This window comes from Crassostrea angulata, chromosome 8 (genome assembly GCF_025612915.1).
Source record: "Crassostrea angulata isolate pt1a10 chromosome 8, ASM2561291v2, whole genome shotgun sequence".
Lineage (NCBI taxonomy): Eukaryota > Metazoa > Mollusca > Bivalvia > Ostreida > Ostreidae > Magallana > Magallana angulata.
Genome location: NC_069118.1, coordinates 14,664,147 through 14,686,514, shown reverse-complemented (window position 1 = coordinate 14,686,514; position 22,368 = coordinate 14,664,147). Strand labels below are relative to the sequence as shown.

At 34.9% G+C, this 22,368-nt stretch overlaps 1 protein-coding gene across 3 annotated transcripts; it reads right to left on the bottom strand.

The window, feature by feature from the left end:
- Positions 1 to 488: 488 nt before the first annotated feature.
- Positions 489 to 21,697, bottom strand: LOC128161636 (serine/threonine-protein phosphatase 6 regulatory ankyrin repeat subunit B-like). 3 transcript variants are annotated; one of them, XM_052824955.1, is made up of 8 exons: positions 21,405 to 21,697; positions 8,556 to 8,611; positions 6,909 to 7,095; positions 6,545 to 6,655; positions 5,489 to 5,558; positions 4,902 to 5,137; positions 3,378 to 3,497; positions 489 to 2,302 (listed from the first exon to the last, which is right to left on the bottom strand). In XM_052824955.1, the coding sequence occupies exons 2-8, from the start codon at positions 8,604 to 8,606 to the stop codon at positions 1,053 to 1,055; spliced, it is 2,025 nt and encodes a 674-aa protein (XP_052680915.1). In that variant the 5' UTR covers positions 8,607 to 8,611; positions 21,405 to 21,697; the 3' UTR covers positions 489 to 1,052. The 3 variants fall into 3 exon arrangements, with proteins under 3 accessions (XP_052680915.1, XP_052680913.1, XP_052680914.1); XM_052824953.1 differs by lacking the exon at positions 21,405 to 21,697 and adding an exon at positions 20,534 to 20,627; XM_052824954.1 differs by lacking the exon at positions 21,405 to 21,697 and adding an exon at positions 10,014 to 11,052.
- Positions 21,698 to 22,368: the final 671 nt, after the last annotated feature.

Genomic DNA, 22,368 nt, shown 5'->3' with positions numbered 1-22,368 from the left:
AAAATATATTTTAATCCATTATCTTATGGAAATAATATAATGTAAATCATACCTATCAATTACTCAATGCAAAAAAGGTATAGGGTAATCTAATAACTTCGAAACCGACCTTTGAATGGTGTTCATTTGATTTTTGTGCATTTTAGCTTTCTATAATTTAAAAATGTGTATCTTGTGTTTCGTTCATGGTAAAAATCTGAAATTTGTACGCAACCATTACCAGTTCTCAGCATTTATGCCCATAAAATTTCAAGGTCATGTAAAATGGGCAAAGGTCAAATATGATGACGTCATTTAGGATTTTTATCAATTTCCACCTCTGCCAAATATACTTGAACCTCAATTATCTAAAACCCACTGTCAAATTTTCATTATTGGCATGATTTTTATCACGGGGTCATGACAATCATACTGATCAATTTTATTTATTTTTGTTTTTACAAATGATGATTTACAGGTGCTATTTTTTACAATACATTATAACCAAAATAAACAATTGAATATTGCACTAAGGTAATTTCAAAAAATAATTTATTTGTTTATTTACAATAGTGTGTTAGTCTGTCGTACAAAAACATTCCTTACGTTGCTTAAAAATACTAAAATTTCAAAACGATGCATTAAAAAAATATCACAATTTTTGTATTTTAAATTAAAATTATAAATGTTAATTATACAAAAGTATAAAATACAGTTTTGATTATTTATTTTTTTCATTTTCAAAAACGCTATCTTCTTTTAAAACAAATTTGTTAATTTTTTTTCCAATAAGAAACATAGTGAAACAACACGAAGAAAATTAGTACATGTAGTATTTTGAAATGGCTGACATGCGTGGTACTGTACTATATTATGAAATTAAACAAAAAAAAAACACAGGTTTAACCGAAACTGTTTCTTTTATAGTTGTACATTAACTAATTGCATATCAAAATATTAACATTTTTAAAAGGTTGCCTCCTTAGACACTTGCTAAAATTAAAGAAAACAACATTGCCTTAGATATGTAATAAGTCAGTAGTCATAATTAATAACAACACAAAAATTTATGGTTATTGATGTCCAACTATTTTTTGCCGATACTCATCAAGAAGTGATTTAATTTCAGTTGAATCTGTGGCAGTTTTAGCATCAATAGATCTTTCGAGACATAACAAATCAGGATAATTTTGTAATAGGTATTCGATTAATTTTGTAGACTGATTTGCACAAGCATTGTATAGAATGGTTTTTCCTGCTCTTGATGCATGATGAACGTCTAGGCCATGTTTATCAAGAAGTTTCAAAATTTCAATTCGCTTCAACTCATTTTCAGCTCTCTCTGTTAAAAATAAAGCAGCATTCCAACCTTTCTCAGTGAGTTCAAGAACCAAATCATGAAGAATATCTAGTTTTTCGAATTCAATACACATGTCAAGCCTTGCGTATTTGCAGGCAATATGCAGAACGTTGACATTGTCTGAAGTGGCCTTTTTCCATAACGATTTACCTCTGTATTTTAACAATTCTTTAAGGATATTTGTATTACCACTCTTTGCCACAAAGTGACCGACATGTTTGTTATTCTTGTCCTTTTCTTGTATTAGGTCTGGACATTTTTGCAATATATATGCACATAAGTCATTGAATCCTTTCTCACAAGCTGTATGTAAACAATTTTTCCCCGTTTTATGGGATTTGTTTTTAATATCAACGCCATTCTCGTAAAGAAACTTGACTGCTTCGAGATTTCCATTTTTGGCTGCATACTGAATTGAATTCCAATTTTCTCTGTTTTTGGCGTGAAGTAAAGTAGCTAAATTTTCATTTTTTGCCACAAATTTAAACACATCTAAACCCGTGTTCATACAAGCAAACAATACAATGTTTTCTTCGTATTTACGAGTTTTATATGCTAAATCACAGCCATGGTTTGACATTAGTTCCAGAATGTTTACATGCCCGGCAAGGGCGGCCCAGTGTGCAGGGTACATTTGGTAATTGTCTGTTTTATCATACAATTCTTTCTTCTCAATCAAAATGTACTCGCAAATGTCATAACTCCCGTAATATGCGGCAATGTGCAGAATGTTGCGCCCATCTGTTGTCGTGGATGTGATATCATCACAAGCTTCATAAGTTGTCTTAAACGCATCCAAATTGCCCTCTTTAGCGGCAATATGTAAGGGATTAAATCCTCTACGGCCTAATTGTTTCCTTGCAGTTTCAACGGATGATTGCTGTCTTCCTTCCATGATTCTTCGTCGAATGGCTGATATCGGATTCAAATCACTAACTGTATGCCGACTACTGCGTGCCCTTGCTGCAAAAAGTGATAACATACTTCATTTACGCATTTATAAGTGTGTTTAAAATATAAAACGATATTTTACAAACAAACAAAATGGTCAATAGCCTTTACTGTCAACTAAAAGAAATAGTACTATGTAAAAACCCGAAACAAGGCAAATATTTAAAGATGGTGACAATTTCATTGCTTATCTAAAGATATTTTTAAAGATATCTTACCTTTATCTTATATGAAAGGTATCTTTAGGGGTCATAAATTATTTAAAGCAACATTTATAATTAGTCAGCGGACAAGGATAAAAAATATATGAGTTGCTAGCTAGATATGAAAAGATGTTTGAATGAAGGTCAGGCATTTCAAGAATTTATCGTATTAAATCTTATTTGGTGTTTTACTATGATGACAATATGGTCAGCATAACCCAGTACTAACAAATCATCCCTGAATACCAAGTCTTTTATTTATTTATTTATTAACATTATCATATGCTTGCCTTTGAAGAAGTGGGAGATCAAGTATCGGTCGAGGTATACACGTGTTAGTATTTAGTCAACAATAGAGTTTGTAAAGTTTGTAACCCTTTAAGGGACATGATTACGAATTTGGTCATTTTTTCTTTTTAATGTTACAGTGCTTCCGTAAGGCATTCCTAATAGTCAACCATAATTGAGTGTCAGTCGTCATAAGTTATAAGCGAGATACGAGCTCAATATTCTTTACTACGTAAATAAGCTCAGGTCGTGTTTTTGTCGACAATTTAAATGTTAAAAAGAAAATGCCAGGTTAAAACTTAAAATGAATATTACAAACTCTAGGATCTGTTTATTCATGTTCAAAACGAATTAGCAGATAGAAAAATTAGACTGAAAAAGTACTTTACAGGAAAATTGAATTCATATATACAAAAACATAACACGAGCCTTGTTTGCATGACACAGAATTGCGATTTCTGTATCTTGCTTATTACTCTACGACTGACACTCAAACTTTCGTTGTTCGTTAGAAATGCATTACTGAAGCATTGTAAACAATAAAAATGGAAAAATTAAATTTGACTTAAATCGTTGGCCTTAACTGTTCTACTCACTCAGTGGTATATTTCCATCAATATTGGAATCTGATTCAGAAGACAACGTTTTAACTGGTGGATCTTGAGAAGGCGCAGGTGAATATTTAACAATGGGCCTACATGGCAGAGATTTGTGGTCTGCAAATAATACGTACATATTGTGAAATTCAAAAGAAATGTTTGAAGAAAAATACAAAAAATAATACAAAGTCGATATATGTATACATGTATGAACTTTACAATGTCTGGTATTTATAAAAATATCATTGTAGAAGATGTACTTTTTAAAAAAGGAGTCAAAATAGATATAGAGTTGTAAATAGATAAAACCGTTCATTTAAGTATAAAAGTATCAATTAAAATACTTCTAAAGGTTTATTATAAGTGATTTTCTATTGACTCAATCACACATCATTACATTCATCTGTTTTATTGTGTACTAGTATCTTCTTGAAAGAAACTAAATTCTTTGATTTTTTATTTAAACAGTCACATGTATTTTATAAATATATGACTATAGTTATATTCGGTGCAATATCATCACTGTATATCACTTTTAAATAAATAAAATAAATAAAATAAATAAATAAACTGAGTAGTTAGTCCAACCAAAACTCGTGAAGCTGTAATTCATATAATTATTTTATTTAATTTATTTTATTTTATTTATTTGGTATGAATACAAATGATAAAAACTTATTTTTGTAGCATTATTATAAGGATGCTCTGTCAATCCTTTTTCTTTTGGACAAATATTTTCTGATACATTGTTTCAACTTTTTTTTATCACAACAGCATGTTATAACATTGCACAATTATTCTTTGAAAGAGAGTAGATGCGCAGGGGAATAATAATCTTTTGTTAAGGATGTTATTTACTCAGGGTTCGGATTCTTAAATTTTGATTGTTTAAAAGTAACGTTCCTGTCTGTTAGTCAATGATTTTTGGCATAATATATGTAAACTTAGAGTATAGTTTGAGTTATTCATTATCTGTCGATATAAGTTGTTATTGACTATAAGTGTATTAATTTGTCATGTTTAGCAAATTAAAAGAAGACATTCGGATTGCAATATTTTAAAAAGATCTTCATTTTTTTTAACTACACCTACCCTTCATAAACTCAAATAATTTTTTTAAGTGCTTTTCATCTGTTATATTTTCCCAATTACTAAAACCTATGCCATACAGATTTTAAGGTATTTTTTATTAATTTTATAAAATATTCCATGGCCATTTACTTAAAAAGTATGTCATTAACCTAGTATTTGAAAGTGAAAATAACAATACAATTAAAGCTTTATAACATACAAAATATAGGTCTACATTATCATCAGTCGATGTTTTTATTTCTTTTCATCGGAGAAAACAACATCCTTTCATACTTAACATTACTTTCTATTTTTTCTTAACCGATTTATTTTCTTCCATGAGTTTGTTGCATCACATGCACAAATGCCAATGCCCAGATAGCAATCAGGCGTGTTGAAGCGTTGACAATGCTTTAGTACTGGATAATCGTATTTTAATGCATAGCATACCATTTTTTCTGTCCCGTTTCCACCGCAGAAGAAAAGTTATCATAATAATGATTACAGATAGAACCAGTGTCACAGTTACAGATACCACCCTATCTACAGTGCAATTAAGAACAAAGGCGTTATCTTTTCGGTTGTCTGTATCGATGCTGCTGTTGGAATAGTTATACTCGTGTTTGTTGTTTTTGTCAGTTATATAGTTGGAATAGTTCTGTATCTTTGTCATGTTCTCCATAAATCTTAAAATAAAAATATGATAATGATTAGTAACAGTATTATAATGCATGCCACGTAGATAAAAATGCATACATATTTACAATGCTTTAAAGGCTTTGGATGTGTTATGGAATATCTTCAGTACTGATGATTCCATACTAACATAGTTTATTTCTTATATCTTAAAACCATGATCAATATCTTTTAAGTTACATGTAATTTCCTTATTTTCAGGACTTTTCAGAATATTAGGATATAATCTCCTTTACAATTAAATATCAGTTGGCTTATAACTAATTTTGGTATTCTCTTTAGTTTTAATTTATTTATTTTGAAATCTACAGATAACTTAGCATTCAAATTGTATAGCTAACCTTGACACAATACATTCCATGTCCGCGCTGAAGCATCCAAATTTTGGGTTTATATTTGTGCACAGTGGATCTGTATAATAAGAAGTACATGTAGATTTACTGTGAATAAATTTCTGAGAAAATTCGAAAACTATTCTGACAAAGTATTTTTTTTGCGTATCCGAAAACTTTTACGAATATTATAAATAAACCAGGTCTCCTTGTGGTCATTACGGCGTCCGTTACAATTTTATTAGGAGACAACATAACCCCTAATCATCTTCCTTTTAATTTTTTTTACACTTTCCACACTTTTTAACATCCATGTTACATGTTAAAAAATGTAAACTTGTCTTCTGCTTCGTGAACTGATGTAGAACACTACAAATGGAAGTCAATTTAATGCGACCTTTTATCAAACACAATTAACCTGCTGTGTTTTGTTGTTGTTGTTGTTTCAAAAAGTAGACAAGAGATATGATAACAAGACGTCTGTTCCGTTATCATTATCCAGAAAGGTGTATCAGGAACATTTAACCTTATCATTTCATTAACCATAGAAAACAAATTAATAACAAAATAATAAAAAATACACACACCTGTGAAAGAAGTACAGTTGAAATAGATAAAAGGGAAAATATACAAGATATCTTCATTGACAAATTTTCATTTTTCACTCATAAAAGTTCAAAGAAACGAAAAAGATTTCTTACGAAGATTTATAATAGGAATGATTACATCTTTTCTCCATTCGGAACTACTCGGAATACCTCGCATAATTTTTCAACGTTATCATTCAGGCCAGACTTTTTTTGGGGGGTAGTGTATTAAAACCTGAAGGATGGAGTAGGCGTTTCAAAACAGATAATCTGGATAAAGTGGTGGAAGCAAAAACTCAGGACAGAGTATTATAATTTTAACTCTAACCACTGTGAAATCAAAACCACCTTGTTGAAACAGTTTCATGAAAATTACAATTTTTAGTCGGGAGTCTTTTTGAATATTTTCAAACTTGTAAATGAAGAGTTAAATTGCTTTTAAACATATTTTTTCCTTGATACATGTACATGTACGTACATTTGTAGAGTTCGTTGCTGAAGTAGAATTCATCAGGACAACCACAAAGGAAGGTCTTGTCGCATTTTACATGATTCAGAATACCAACGTCTGCTAGTTCTAAACAGTTACCTGTAAAGTATGCGCGTTGGTAGAAAGTATTGAAAATAAGTTTTGCAGCAAAAAGACATCGCTTTTCCCTTTAATCTTATTAATCATTGCATCAAAATAGGATATAACATATTTTAGCATCAAAATTAATTATCTTGAAAGACTAAATTTTTCAAAGTTAAAAACACCCTGTCAATTATTTATTATTTCCGATGAGTTGCAGTTTGCCTTTTACACACTTTATCAAGAGACAGTACATGTATAATTATAGTACCCTTATGAAATGGGATCTTCTCTCCCCTTGGATAACAAAATTCAATGAGAGATGTAAAGTTTTTGTTAGGTACACAGTGATATCCATGTGTTGTGTTGCAGTTTAACCGAAGTGATGCGTTGATACTTTCTTCCGTGTTTCGAGGACAGACTTCAACAGGGAAAACTTCAAATTCATAATCGGAAAACTGCAATTATATTGATAAATTAGATAATAAAATACTTTAAAGGGCATGGTCACGATTTTGGTCAATAAATCATTATTTACAATGCTTTGGGAATGCATTTCTAATGATCAAATGAAATTTGAGAGTCGGTCGTTAAGTTATAAGCAATTCTTTGCCATTTAAACAAGTTTCGTGCCCTGTTTTTGTTTACATAGGTTCAATATACCGGTAAAAAAAATTAAGCTGATTTGTTTATCTTGTCATTCATTTTAAGCATCAATTAACAGTTTCTAACGTTTAACACATTCATTTTAGGTCCAAAATTGGAATTTCACTTCAACATTCAAAACGTAAACAAAAGCTTTGTTTACATAGCAAAGAATTATAAGCTATGTAACTCGCTTATGACTCAACGACTGACACTCAAATTTTGGTTGCTTATTAAAAATGCCATAAAATCGGAAAAATAATTTTTGACCAAAATTTTAACCATGCTCCCTTAAAAAAGATTTACATTTATTGTATTTCTCGTACGTGTATCTATGGATAATTATATCCTTTTTAAATTCAACACAATTCAATGGTACATTTTGCTTAATTCAAGCTAGGGATGTTACTATGAAAAACAATACTGACTGCAAAAAGTTTATCAGTCAAAGTCTGATATTTGTTATTCAGAAATCTCAGTTAATGGATAATTTGCCTATTTAACAGAAAAAATCAACCAAGACTTTGTTTTAAATGGTATGTAATTCTCTTCAATGTTGATATATCTCTCAGGTACTTATACTTTAACAAATATTGAGGGATCCATTTTATTATAACGTGTTTGAATGCTATGCCATGTTAAAATATTTTTCTTTGGCTTTTTGATGCAAAATACTTCATTTTTAAAAGTAATTAGTAAATACCCGACACGATAATCGACATTATTACATGTAAAAGATATTCCATGGATGATATTCATTGCATGATAAGTTAAACATCTGGTGTAACAAAAGAAATCATACTTTAAAAATCCCTGCAAGAATATTGTTGAGAATTAAATTCAGTTTAAAAAACTATAATTTCCCGTCTTTCCTACAACAGGGAATTAGACGTTCGTCTAAGCAGAAAGTAATTTACCAAAGTACGTTTTGTGTCAGGTTCTATATAGATGTTAGATGGTTCTTGAGAGCAATGTAAAATAAAAACCACTAAGACAGGCAACAGATGTTCGGAAAATCGTAGGAAACTGATAATGAAATTGTATCCAACTGTACTTATATAACAAATGTACATGTTTTTGGTGGGTTTCATAAATACTATCTGTATTATTTGCAGAAATTGTATTATAAAACTTTTACAAAGAAAATATATTAGAATATGTGTTGGCTTCATGCATTATTTTAAAAGATTAAGCAAAAACTGATTGAAGTTTCGCATTCCTTGGATCAATTAATGTACTTATTAGCTAGGGATAGGTGTTTCATTTTACTTACCGATATAACTAATATTGATAGCATCAGAATCAGAATTGCAGACCAAACCATACCGACTGAAAAATAACACACAATTTTTTCACATAGTTGCATGTGTTTGCATCTCCATAAAACATAATTTAGATAGATATACCGTGTTTAAGCAGCATGGTCACGATTTTGGTCAAAATTTATTCTATTTTTTGCAGTGCTTAAGTAATGCATTTCTACTTCTCAACTAAAGTTTGAATGTCTTTTGTGCTCGCGCCATGTTTTGTTCACATTAGTTCAATTTACCGGTAATTGTTCCTTTTTCAAAGTTGATTGTTCTGCTAATAGGTTTTAAACATGAATAAAAGGATTTAACCATTCAGGGTTAAATCCATTTATCGAAGGGACAATAAGTTTGTTTCAAGTTTCATATGGGTATTGTCCTGACTTTAGTATTATCAGTGTCTGAGGCTCTTTGGCTATTCGGATATTAGTAACCTCAACCAAATCTGTGACGTCATACGAAAGTTTGTCAGTCTTCTCGATAAAATTCACAAGCAATTTCGCTAAAGATGAAAAATCGAGAGCCGGCCAAGCCAACGACAAGGTCTAAGAGGCAACCCAGGCGCCACGATGGGGCAGCTGCCGCTAACTCCCAAGCCCAGTCAGCGCCCGTACCCATTGACCCTGTGGCACCAGCACAGACTACAACATCGTTGTTCTCTAGCGAGCAGTTGCCACAGGTGTCCCTAGCGGTGGCGGATATTCTAGGCCAAAATCAGACCCAACCAATGCCCATCTAGCCGCTACAGCCAAGCATGGCGGGCCATGATCAGTGTATAGGTACAGTGCCTGAAATCATTTCTGACAGATGTTTTGCCCAAAACACAGAGTTAAAATTGCAAATTGATAGTACGTCAATTTGGGTCTTTTAGTTGCTAACTTAGATGGGGTGACCCCAATGATGACATAAAATGATTTTCTATTAAAGAGGGTTGTTCTGGAATAAGTTTGCACACTTGTTTCCATACTTTATTAGTAAAAATCTACAAAAGACAAATGAATTGTTGTTTCAATTCACATACATTTAAAAACATAATAACAATGACAATAATGCGACCCCATACATTTCCGTATATAAATGTATTAATGACTCAAACTGCTTTCCATAGATTTTAGTTTCATCAGCAACCACATATTTAGAAGTCCTTCCGAAATAACTACATTGACATTTACTTTTACATCGTAAATATGCCAAGAACTAATACTGCATGAGAAAATACAGCCTTATATTGTATGCTTATACAATAAATCAATTGCATGCTATGCAAAACGTGAATCTGCGCACTATGCAGAAAATAGGTCATGTCGGTCGATAGACATCAGGGAGAAATACAGAACTATATTGAGAATGCAAGTTTATGCAATCTAGAATTTAACTCAAATCTTTGTAAAGATACATACACAATGAGATAAACATGTACTTACACTATGGCACTACACAATTCACACAAATTGAGAAATTCCTCTCTAGCAAAACAGCTCAGCTCCGGCCGACATGTGAAACTCAAAATGTTTACTCAGTAATTAGTACGTAGAATGTTTCTAACACATTACACTCCCCACCTTATATCATACACATTCTTAAAATCATATGACACAAAATCGAACAAGTAGATTATTTTACAACATGCAAACTAAAGCACATTAATAAATTGAACAGGTTCAGTTAATCAGTAGCACCAATTCCGTTATTTGTCGAATATATGTTGTAACCTTGTCATCTCTGACCACGCGAACCTCAACTTTTCTCACCTTCCCATCATTGCTACTGCTGAAAGTCTTCACAATCAAACCCATGGGCCATTGTCCACGTTGTAACTCCTTGTCACGTCATAGGACCACGTCGCCTTCTTGCACGTCAGGACGCTCCTCACACCATTTCCATCTTACCTGGAGATTCTGCAAGTGTCTATCTTTTAAACGCTTCCAAAAGGTATCGGAAAGGTGCTGCACGTGTTTCCACTGAGCCTTGTAGATATTTTCTTTATGTCACCAGAAGTCTCTAGAGGACTGTCTATGAAACCTTTCTGGGTAAGTAGCATTGAAGGACTGATGGCATGCGGACTGTCAGGTTCATATGGCTGCAAACAAATAGGTCGGAAGTTCACAATTGCGCACACTTCACACATGAATGTACACAAGACTTCATGGGACAACTGTTTCGCATTAGGGTTCAATAACATATGGCGTCAAGTATCTTACGCGAGATCCAAATCATCGTCTCCCATGATCCTCCTCTGTGTGATGCATGGGGTGGATTGAAAATCCATGTTATCCTGTTGTTGTGAAGGTAATCCGTGATTGGTCCTTTATCTGTATAAACAGCATCTGCTTGAATCGCATCCAGGGCACCTAGGAAGTTGGTCCCTCGGTCTGAACGTATCTCTTTCACTGAACCACGTAGAGAAACAAAACGTTGCAGTGCTCTTATGAATGATGAAGCGCTCATCTCTTCTATGACTTATATGTGGATGGCTCTTGAAGTCAAACATCTAAACATAGGTAATCACAGATTACTAAGCTCACCGAGACGAGCATCACCTTTATGAGGTATCACCTGTAAGAGACCACCTTTATCATTATGATATTGGATTGTATGATACAGTATCATATTTGATACTTAATATGATATTAAATCACATGATATAATATTATTTGATACAACATCAAATCAAATGATACAATATCATGTGATATAGTTAAATATTATATTATCAAATAATATATGATACATATTGTATCATATGATACAATAAAATTTGATACATATTGTATATATGATACAATAATATATAATATAATATCATATACTACAAAATCATATGATATAATCAAATATTATACAAACAAATATCATATTATACAATATCGTATGATACGATATAATATAATATAAAAATATCATATAATACAATTTCATATGATTTAATACTATTTTATAAAAACCAATATCATATTGTACAATATCATATGATATTATATTATTCAGCATTCAAGTCTGACAGGTGCATCAGTATCATAAGACGCATCATCCATGCAAGTTTGGTGAAGTTAGGACCAGTTATAACACAGATATCATCATCAGAGGTCACCTGTTTCAGAAACTTTAACCAGCTCTAAAACCTTAACCTCCTACAGCATCCAAAACCTATGGCTCAGATTCAGCATTTATGCCTCTCAGGTGCATCAGGATTATAAGACATACCATCCATTCCAGTTTGGTGAAGTTAGAACCAGTAAAAACTAAGATATAGTTTTTAGCATCCTTGATAATGAAGATCAAGCTCTGCAACTTAAGGTACCTTCATGCGATTCATTCATATTATTGTTTAATCAACTTTCACCTGCTCCAAAAACTTAAGTAATAACTAAGATATCATTATCAAAGGGCACCTATTTCAAAAACTTTAACCAGCTCGTGAAATCCTTAACTTCATCCAGCATCTGAAACCTATGGCTCAGATTCAGCATTAAAGCCTGTATGGTACATCAGTATCATAAGAAGTACCATCCGTGCATGTTTGATGAAGTTAAGACCAGTAGTAACTAGGATATAGTCATCAGACGGTACCTGCTCAAAAAACTTTAACCAGCTCTAAAACCTTAACCTCCTCCGGCATCTGAAACCTATGGCTCAAATTCAGCAATTAAGCCTGTCTGGAGCATCAGTATCATGATTCTCACCATCCATGCAAGTTTGGTGAAGTTGAGACAGATAGTAACAAAGATTTAATCGTCAGAGGGCACATGCAACAAAAACTTTAACCGGCACTTAAAACCTTAACCTCCTCCAGCATCCAAAACCCATAGTTCAGATTCAGCATTCAAGCCTGTCTGGTGTATCAGTATCATAAGACACATCATCCATGCAAGTTTGGTGAAATTACGACCAGCAGTTACTTCGATATTGCTATCAAAGGGCACCTGCAACAAAAATTTTAACCTGCTCAAAAACCTTTACCTCCTCCAGCATCTTAAAGTTAGGTCCCAGATTCAACATCCAATCTTTCAAGTCCATAAGTAGGTCCAGATGCATCATCCATGCAAGTTTAGTGAAGATAGGAGATGTAATAACTTAGATACAGGACATGCAACTAAAACTTTAACCAGGTCCGGACGCCGACGCCTGGGGTATAGCATAAGCTCCCCTTGATTTCGTCTCGGTGAGCTAAAAAGTACCGCCCATCTCTTGCTGTGGGATAATCCTCCTCGGGTCTTGCGCTCAGCTACAGTCCACGGGCCAAACACATCGACACCTATTGCTGAGAAATTAAAGGAGGACCAGGCGGCAGTCTGTCTACAGTAAGTCACTCATACACTGATGTTCCAGTTTTCCTCGGAGTTTCCTGGAGGTAACGCACCTGCAGGTAACACTGTATTACTGAGTGATCCAAAACACATGGACCTCACTGCACCTTCTGATATAAGACTTTCTTGGTGATAAACGTTGCTGTGGAAATGGGACACAAGAATTAAGTCTTGCAACATGAGATTTTCCAGGGATGATTACTGGGTTCTTCTCATCAACAGGAAGGTTAGATTGGCTTAGGCGTCTGCCAACACGTACTATGCCCTGCTTGTCCATAAATGGGTTCAAGGTTACGATGCTGCTTGAAGGCAGAACAGGTTAACCGTTCATTACGAACATAATTTCTTCCTTGTAAAAAAAAAAAAGCTTGTACTTCCTGAAGGATGAAATGCTAAGCTTCTTGTATGACCTCAACATTAAACTTTGATGAATCTGTAGCTCCTCGTTTCAATCTGCAAATCTTCATATTATTAACAGCACGCACCAAACTTTTCCAGGTTGAAAACGTTCAAATCTTGCCAAAAATGATGTACATATATCTGTTTTCTTCATATTCACTTCTGGACGAACATCTTTGTCTTCTTCAGGAGAGACCAAAGGAAAGGTAAGGACTTCGTCTTTACTATGAGGAGATCTGAGTAGAAGTGGTCCTCTAAGCCAGTCACTCTCTGCTAGCTCTTCTACTGATGTCAAACATCTAGTCTCTATGTCTGCTGGATTCTGCACAGTTGGTACGTATTTCCACTGTAGAGGTTTAGGGCATCTGTGGATGACGCCTACTCGGTTTGAGACATAGTTGTAAAATCTGCGACTTTGGTTGTTCAGGTAACCTAGTACTACCTTACTATCTGTGTAGTACGTTGCTTCATCTGGGTCAATATCCAAGTGTTTGAACACTGCCTGCGCCAACTCTGTGCCTAGGACCGCTGCACAAATTTCGAGACGTGGGATGGTTGTAGTCTGAAGTGGGGCTATCTTAGACTTCCCAATAACGAATCCAGCATGTACATCACCAGAGTTGCTGATTGTACGAAGGTACGCCACTGCTGAGATGGCTTTCTCAGAGGCATCTGAGAATAAATGTAATTCTCTCAGGTGAGAACGGCTCAATGAAATCTGTGTAAACATTCTTGGATTGTGCATGTCCTCCAGAGAGCAGAGGGAGTCCTTCCATCTTGTCCACTCTTCCTCTCGGTCACTAGGTAAGGGATCATCCCAACTACTGTTGCACTCGCCCACTTTTCTATACAGAATTCTGCCATGTATCACTATAAGTGCAATAAAACCCAAAAGGTCAAATAAGCTATTGACAACAGAAAGAAGCCCTCCCTTTGTGAAGGGTTTTTCCAGAATGCGTATGTTGTATGTGAAGCTGTCCGAGTTTATGTCCCACAACAGGCCTAGACTGTGCTGGACAGGCAAATCATTGGATCCAATGTCCAGGGACATTAAGTTCTTTTCCAGGTCCTCAGCCGGAAAAGCTTTTATGACTTCCACATCGTTTGACACAATCTTATTGAGTCTGATTCTTGCATTCTTAAACGCACCTTGAGTCCTCCTTAACAAACTAATGGTTTCTCCACTAGAGGACAATGAGATAAGGCCATTGTCTACATAAAGTTCTTCATCACATAGTTCTTCACATCACTGTCTTCATTCTCTTCTGTTTTCCGTAGACCATAAGTGGCCACTGCCTGTGAAGGTGTGTTCCCGAACAGGTGAACCTTCATTCTATACTCGATAATTTTTTTCTCCGAGTCATTATTGTTGTACCAGAAAAATCTTTAAAAATATCTGTCCTCTTCTCTTACAAGAAATGAGTAAAACATGTGCTGGATGTCCGCCATGATGGCTACTTTGTCCATTCGGAAACGTAACAGAACACCAAGCAAGTCATTAGTTAGATTAGGTCCTGACAGTTGGACACTATTGAGTGAAAGACCTTCAAAGCTCACTGATGAGTCGAAAACTCCACATATCTTGTCCGGTTTTCTTGGATTATATACTACAAGCAAAAACATGCACTCCTATCCCGAAGTAACAGGTGGCACAATCTCTAACGCATCACTCTCTGTTATGGAGTTCATAAATATGATCATGTGCTCCTTCTTTATCAGGTTCCGCTTTAGGTCCCTGTCTAACATCTGTGCACGCTTCAACGCTTGACTTCTGTTGTTCGTTTACTGAGGTCTAGGATGCTTGAAAGGAATGGAGCTTTCCATCTCCCGCCTTCATCTTTCACAAATCCATTGTCCATAACACTGAGGAAATTACGATCTTCGACAGAGATCCCAACTTCGTCATAATTCTTGTTTCGTTCGAAAATGCTGTACCCAACATCATGTCGGCAGAATGAGACGTTCTCCTTTAGATGGACACTATTAGAACAAGGTTGAAAAATGGAATGACGTTCACAGGTAACAAGGTTGGTCTTTTACACATTAACAGTCGATGGGTTGTGCGACTTGCTGAGACATACGTCTCCAATGACTACCCAACCTAGTTTTAACTGCAATGCAAAAGGTGAGTTCTTAGGTCCAAGTCTCTGAGCCAACACACAATGGACCTCAAGAAGGTCACGTCCAATTAGAAGTAGAATTTCCGCTTGTGGATCCATGGGAGCTAAAGGTACGTCTTGAAGACGCGGATGGTGTTTCATTCTGCCAAGCGACGGTATTTCATGTTTCTCATTAGGAACCTCGTTACACTCGGTAATGGTAGGTAGCTCCATTACCACGTAACCAGCACTCGTCTTCATGCGCCCTGCACAAGAGGTAAGTGTAAAGAAATGTGTTTGTGAGTGAGGCACATTCATAAAGTCAAACAGTTCTGATCTTACTGGCGTCGAGTTGCTCTGGTCGTCAATCAAAGCATAGATGCGTAAACGTTGTGAAAGGGTTTCTTTCGGATATACATCCACAAGAACCAAGCCTTTGAACATGAACTTCCGGTGAACTGCGCACCACATCCCGCTGTGCATTTTGTGAGGATGTTTTCGCCCTCCCTGCTATTCTGTATCTGGTTTTCAGGTGGATGAAGAGCTGTTGGGTGCTGTGAGCTTCCACATTCCTCGCATCTTATATCTGCTCGGCAGGACTTGAACGTTTGCGTGTCTGATCCGCAACATCTGTAACGCGGGTTATGTTCTATATGTAATAGTTTACGGTCACGAACAGATTTTTTTCTGAAAGCCCTGCACTCGTTTAAGGTTGCTCGGCATCACGAATAGGGCATCTCTTTACTGCAGTCTTAAAGTCTCTTCCTGGGTCTTTTAAGTCAGTTTTCTTGACATTCACTGATTTCACAGGTTTGAAGTTCTGCTGGTTGAATCTTGGTGTCTCTTTGACAAAGGCCTGAGCCAATTGTAAGCCAGGGTCATTCATCATAGTCGACATTTCCTTCACGAATTCACAGAATACGGTAAATGGGGGGTAAGTAACTCCATGATTCTGTATGTATTTCGAGGCTTTGAAAGTCCTTTTATTCTGCAAACTAGGTGTTAACTTCTGGACTATGGGAAGCACTCTCACTGATGAGTAAAAAAAACTAAATTGCTGGCTGTATTTTGGATTTCCCTTTAATGTCATTGTTACGCTCAAGATATCTGAGAGTTCATACAAACGTACGTTCGCACTGAGTCGGTGAAAATTCGTAAGTTTGGTCTTATTTGCTGTTGATCAGTTCAGGTGAGCCGTATTTTTCCTCCAGTCTAGTCCATAAGGTCTCACAGCCGTGTGTAGGATTTCCTATTGACGCTGTTCGGATGCTTTTAGCATGTTCCTTGGAGTTAGGGCCCAACTTCTGATAAGGAGATCAAGTTCTTCAGAGGGAAAAACTGAGGCCTCCTGAATAACTGACTTAAAACTGGTCTTCCAGGGTACAAAGTTCTCAGGTTTATCATCAAAATTGACCAGCTTATTGATCATGAGATCTTTCTTTAGTAGAAAGCTTGAAATATCATACACAGTGTTCTTGGATGATTCCAATCTCTTGGGAACAGGCGTAGATATTCTCGTAACTGGGTTGACTGTCTCACTGTAAACTTTCTCTGTTACTTTATGGGGTTCCTCATTCAACGTTTCTGTCAGAGGTTCCTTAAAGATTGTCTCTACTGGATGTAGACTAATCTCTTTGACAAAGTTCCTTGCCCGTTCAATCGGATCATCGATTTTTACGACAGGTTCGGCCACTTATTCAGAAAAAATGGATATATAGTCAGGCTCCATGCTCTCGAGGGAACGTAGCTTTGCTTCTGCCATGGCAGCATTTCTTTCGGCGGTAAGGACCTCAAGGTCAGCTTGAATGGAGGCTTGTTCTTTTCGTAGTTTGGCTTCCTTCCGCGCGCACTGCAGCTTAGCTTTGGTCTCCTCCGCTTCAAGACGTTGCTGCGCCAAGGAGATGGAAGAGGCAGCAGATCGGGGAGCTGGTACATCACTCAGAGAATGAGACAGGTTATGCCATTCAATATGGGGACGTAACCCATCTCGCACATAACAGTATGATGCACATTTTTCTTAGACGTTCAAAAACTGACCAGATAGGAAAACGTTCAAGTATATCGCTAACCCCTACACTGCTGCCCACATGTCCGGATCGCATAGTTCAATCATTCATGCAGGCAAGACCCACCAACCCGGGGGCATATTTTTGCCACCTTTCAGGAAGACCAGTCACTAGGTACCAAGTTGCATCAGTATTTGATTTAGCACTCAGAAAATTGGGGTTAGACAACCAATCATACAAACCTCATTCGTTCCGCATTGGGGCAGCATCCGCTGCTTGGGTTTTGGGTACAAGCGCACAGGATAATGCTAACTAGGGTAGATGATGTCCAATTGCATGTTGAAGTATATAAGAAATTAGGGCTAATGTCACCCAACACATTTAGAATTTTAAAATCTGTTTAATTATTATTTTTGGGGGGTCCTAGATGAAATGGACCTTGGGTCGTCCATTGTTAAGGACGCATTTTGCTACGCTAGAAAATCCCAGTTTGGTTCCAACCTAGAACTATATCGCCATACTTCTACCATATTTTGGCAAGGCAAAGGGGGAATGCGGGAGGAAGAGATTTGCTCAAAAGTTAGAACACTGCTAAAGGTACAAAATTCACCCCACATGTTCGTCAATGGTGGTAACAACATACCCACTTCCAAAGGAGCCAAAATAGGTAACAGGCGCGCTAAATTAGCAGACCTGCGTTACAAACTAACTACTGTGATAAAAAAAACTATATCAATTACTACCGTCCACCATAATTATATGGTCCCAGATTCTTCCACGCCTTCATTGGAGGGGTATTAATCAGCGGCCATGTAGAGAACAAGAATGCGGGTTAATAGTTATGTGGCTCCTCTTTTAATCAGGTTGTGGGTAAGTACATCAGGTACCCTGAATTAAATAAAGCCAACACATGCATGTTTTGCAAAAATAAGGTCCACCTTTCTGAAATGGAAAAATAAAATGTTTTGGTATAGATTGCAACAGGCATTGCAAGAATTTTTGAATGATTCAAAGGTCAAAGTGTCACCTACAGTTGGGCAAAATGGGCCATGGCTGTGCTATGACTAATTGTTGGGTCATAGATTATTTGTTCATAGACTACTGAAGGTCTATGATATTGTAATTTCATACCTAGTTTAATTTTGTTGTACTGTCTTTGTCACATGATAAGATCAAGTATATAAGATTTTGTCTTTTTTTCAATTTTTTTTGGCAAGCTATTTCATTTTTTTGTGGCGTGAATGCTATTTTTATCTTTTAACAACTCGATGAAAAAAAAAGTTTCTAATATTTACTTTATCTTTAATTGGGCCAAAGCTAAATGATTGGGGGATTACCCTCCTGGTGGCGCAGCCTATGCTTTGGCATAGTCACATGGCATCTATTCGGCTCACCAGTAGTGCTCAACTTTTCCTATTTCACTTTGTATTTGCATTTTAATCTATACTAGGTTATCAAGCAGGTGAGCATCTGTTCCCAGGTCTCACCATTCTTGCTTGTATTGTTTGGGGATGCCCAACAAGGCAATAATTGATGCCTGACTCCCTTATTGTAAGCAGTCGTGGCCTAAATCGCCAATAAAGCCATAATGAGGTAATGTTTTTACTACTTCATGCTTTATGCATCTTTGGTAATAGTATTTAAACATTTAGGGTTAAATCTATTTATCGAAGGGCCAATAAGCTTGTTCCAAGTTGCATATGGGTCTTGTCCTGACTTTAGTATTATCAGTGTCCTCAGGCTCTTTGGCCTTTTGGATATTAGTAACCTTAACCAAATCTGTGACGTCATACGCAAGTTCGTAAGTCTTCTCGAAAAAAGCCACCCCCTCGCTCCAAAACCCGTGAATCTTTTTTTATGTAATAAAAATGTTAACTTTAGCGATACCTAGTTCCGCTGCTCTCTTGTGTTTTTCTTGTTATATTTTCAGAGAAACATTCATTGGTCGATCTAAACTTCCACCAACCGAATCGTCACGGCTGTAAACAAGTTTACCAGTAATGGGAGCTCTCCTGGCGTCTATTTGCCTCATGACTTAGTATTTGCATTTTAATCTATGCTAGGTGATCAAGCAGGTGAGCATCTGTTCCCAGGGCTCACCATTCTTGCTTGTTTTGTTTGGGGATGCCCAACAAGGCAATTATTGGTGCCTGGCTCCCTTATTGTAAGTAGCCGTGGCCTTCATCGCCAATAAAATCATTATGAGGTAATGTTTGTATTGTTATTTTTATTACTCCTATGCTTGAGGCATCTTTAATAAACAGTTTCTAGGGTTTGTCAAATTTCAATTAGCTCTTAACCTGGAATTTCTGTTCAACATTTAAAAATATAAACCAAAACATGGCTTGAGCTTCCTTTACATAACAAAGAATTGTGAGCTCTTTATCTGGCTAATAACTTGAGGATTGACACTCAAATTGTTTTCGACTATTCTAAATAACTTACTAAAGCATTGAAAATATCAAAAATGGTAAAATAAATTTTGACAAAAATCGTGACCATTTTAGGTAGGCAATGTTTAGGAATATGTCAATTTAAAGACTTAATTCAATGTCTCGTCTATCTGATACCAATTGTTTGTTTTAAGCAACAGAAGACATTTAAATCTAATAAGTCACACTTTCGTCAACTTTAATTTAGCTAAATCTTTAATATTGAATTTACCTGCTATTTAAGTGTAATAATAACAATACTGTACAATTCTAATTTCATACACAAGTATATACACGTATTAGAGTTTTGAAAATCTAATCAAAACATAAAGTTGTTTACAGTATACTCATTTGAAAGAATTCGATAATATGCTATATTATAAAACTATTTCATATAACATATGAAAAATGAACTCATTTAAGTATTTGAATGCAGCTAAATAACCATATTATCATTTAATAATCTATATATAATCAAACAGCTCAATCGAGACAAACATGCATACATGCACTTTTTGATAAACTCACATTACTGATCAGATTGTGTATATACTAATTAGGATAAATCAAAAATAAAAAAAAAAGGGTCTTTTAATTGCAAACTAATTAATTATCTTTATTACATATGATAGATTTTTATAAATTACAATGCAAAACAGCTGTATTCTATTTATAACTCTTAATCTAAAAAATAATCTTACTCGCTCATTGGGTATCAAGAATATTGATTATGTATGTCAAAGTCGTTTGGTTCCATTGCTTAGTCGTTCAAAACAATTTCAAATTAAAAACGCCTTCTCCCTGAATAAAACGAGATTATAAGTGAACGCTAACGATATAGTATACACAATGTAAAAGCATGTACAACATGCACTTCTCATGCTAGTTAGAAGATTCATATCCTGTTTTGTGGTATAAACAAATCGACATGCGTTATCAAGTTCGATCCCGGAAATACAATACAGTCACTTCCCAGCTTCAGATACAACCACATGAATATTTTACATGCTAAAAAATATACTTAAAATGATATGAATATTACCAATGAGAAAGCCATTATAAGTTACATATTGTACCTACATAATGCACTTCCATTGTAATAAACAGTCCGCTGCATGTTTTAAATTAGTCATGTTTACGCTATAGTGTTTAAAAAACAAACACAGCATAATCTTTATGATATAGTTCAAAGTATGATGCAGATAGAAGTGACCTTAATAGTATGGATAGCAAGTTCATAAAATATATAAATAAAAGGAAAATAATTGCTGTAAATGTGTTATGATATTCATTAATTTTGTTTAAAATCCAGTAATTTTTTTTTTATCCCGCAACATTTGCCGATATCATTACGAGCGTGACTGCACGTTGTCAAGGACATACAATCAGATATGAGGTATTGATCAAAATTATTAAAACCTCAGAGTATTATGTAGAATGTTACAATCAGGAAATGAATGGAATTACTAGTGTTATTCAATGGATTTGTATTGGAACAAAGATATACCTATAGAATATAGATAGAACATTCGCACGCATTTTCATGCATATATATAAAAAGTGTTAATTTACCTTTTGCTGCTATATATTCTCTCTCAGTATTTTTCCTTTCAATTTTATGAAAAAGTTAAACAAGGAAGTTACTGGGGTTGTTTTATTTATACAGACAAGGAAATGCATGATGCATAATTAAATGCATTTAAACCATGCAGCTATCTTATCCACATAACAAACGTACTTACATCGATAAATTTCTTTTAAGTTTACAAGCTTTAAGAAAATATGCAATATTGCATAAACAATCGCCTAACATGCATTTATACATCTTTCTACTTAAAGATGTTTCAAAACAAGTTGATGTGTTTTAAAATGAAAAGCAATAAATGCACTAATGAAATAAGTGTTAAACAAAAAATAAATCTTATATAGAATTCTTGGTTGAAAGTTACTGAATAGAAGAAAAAATTCTAATGCGACAGGTCCTGAAATAATTTTTGCACAAGAGATTGTTCTAAAAACATATCTTAATTATCTACATCATCAAAAACCATATACCATTTTAATGAAGTATAGTCTTAATGGTTTATTTGTCAAAAAAATTATATTTGTAATTCACTTTATGAACTTGTTTCATGTAAGTGCGATAGCTTCTTAATCGTTTTAAGAGTAAAGATTGTAAAAACTAACTACTTGCCTCAATACAAATATTCCTTTGCAGTTAGCTTTTTGTTGATATACCAGCTGGATATCGGGATAATAAAAAAACATAATACTACTTGCCTCGTTCTATAATCAAAGTACTGAGAGTACTGAAAGACAGGGTCTTGAAAGTTTGAATTTGTAATTGTCCTGGATTTCCTCGAATATGCTTCCAAAATTTATGAGTTTGAATTATTTGTTACAATCTATGTTAATTCTGCTTTTTGCAAATGTCTGATACTTTGTCTAAATTTTACTCTATCCTGGCCTTCATAATTATAGAAAATTGACACAACGGTATATTATGTAAAATAAGACCCCAAGGAAAAATTAAAAA

Bases quoted from the DNA above. Each gene is read 5' to 3' on its own strand.
- LOC128161636 (XM_052824955.1), bottom strand. From the start codon at position 8,606: ATGGTTTGGTCTGCAATTCTGATTCTGATGCTATCAATATTAGTTATA. The intron at 7,096-8,555 runs GTAAGTAAAATG...ATATAATTGCAG, and splicing joins TATCAATATTAGTTATATCG to TTTTCCGATTATGAATTTGA. The intron at 5,138-5,488 runs GTTAGCTATACA...TTTTATTTTAAG, and splicing joins ATGGAATGTATTGTGTCAAG to ATTTATGGAGAACATGACAA.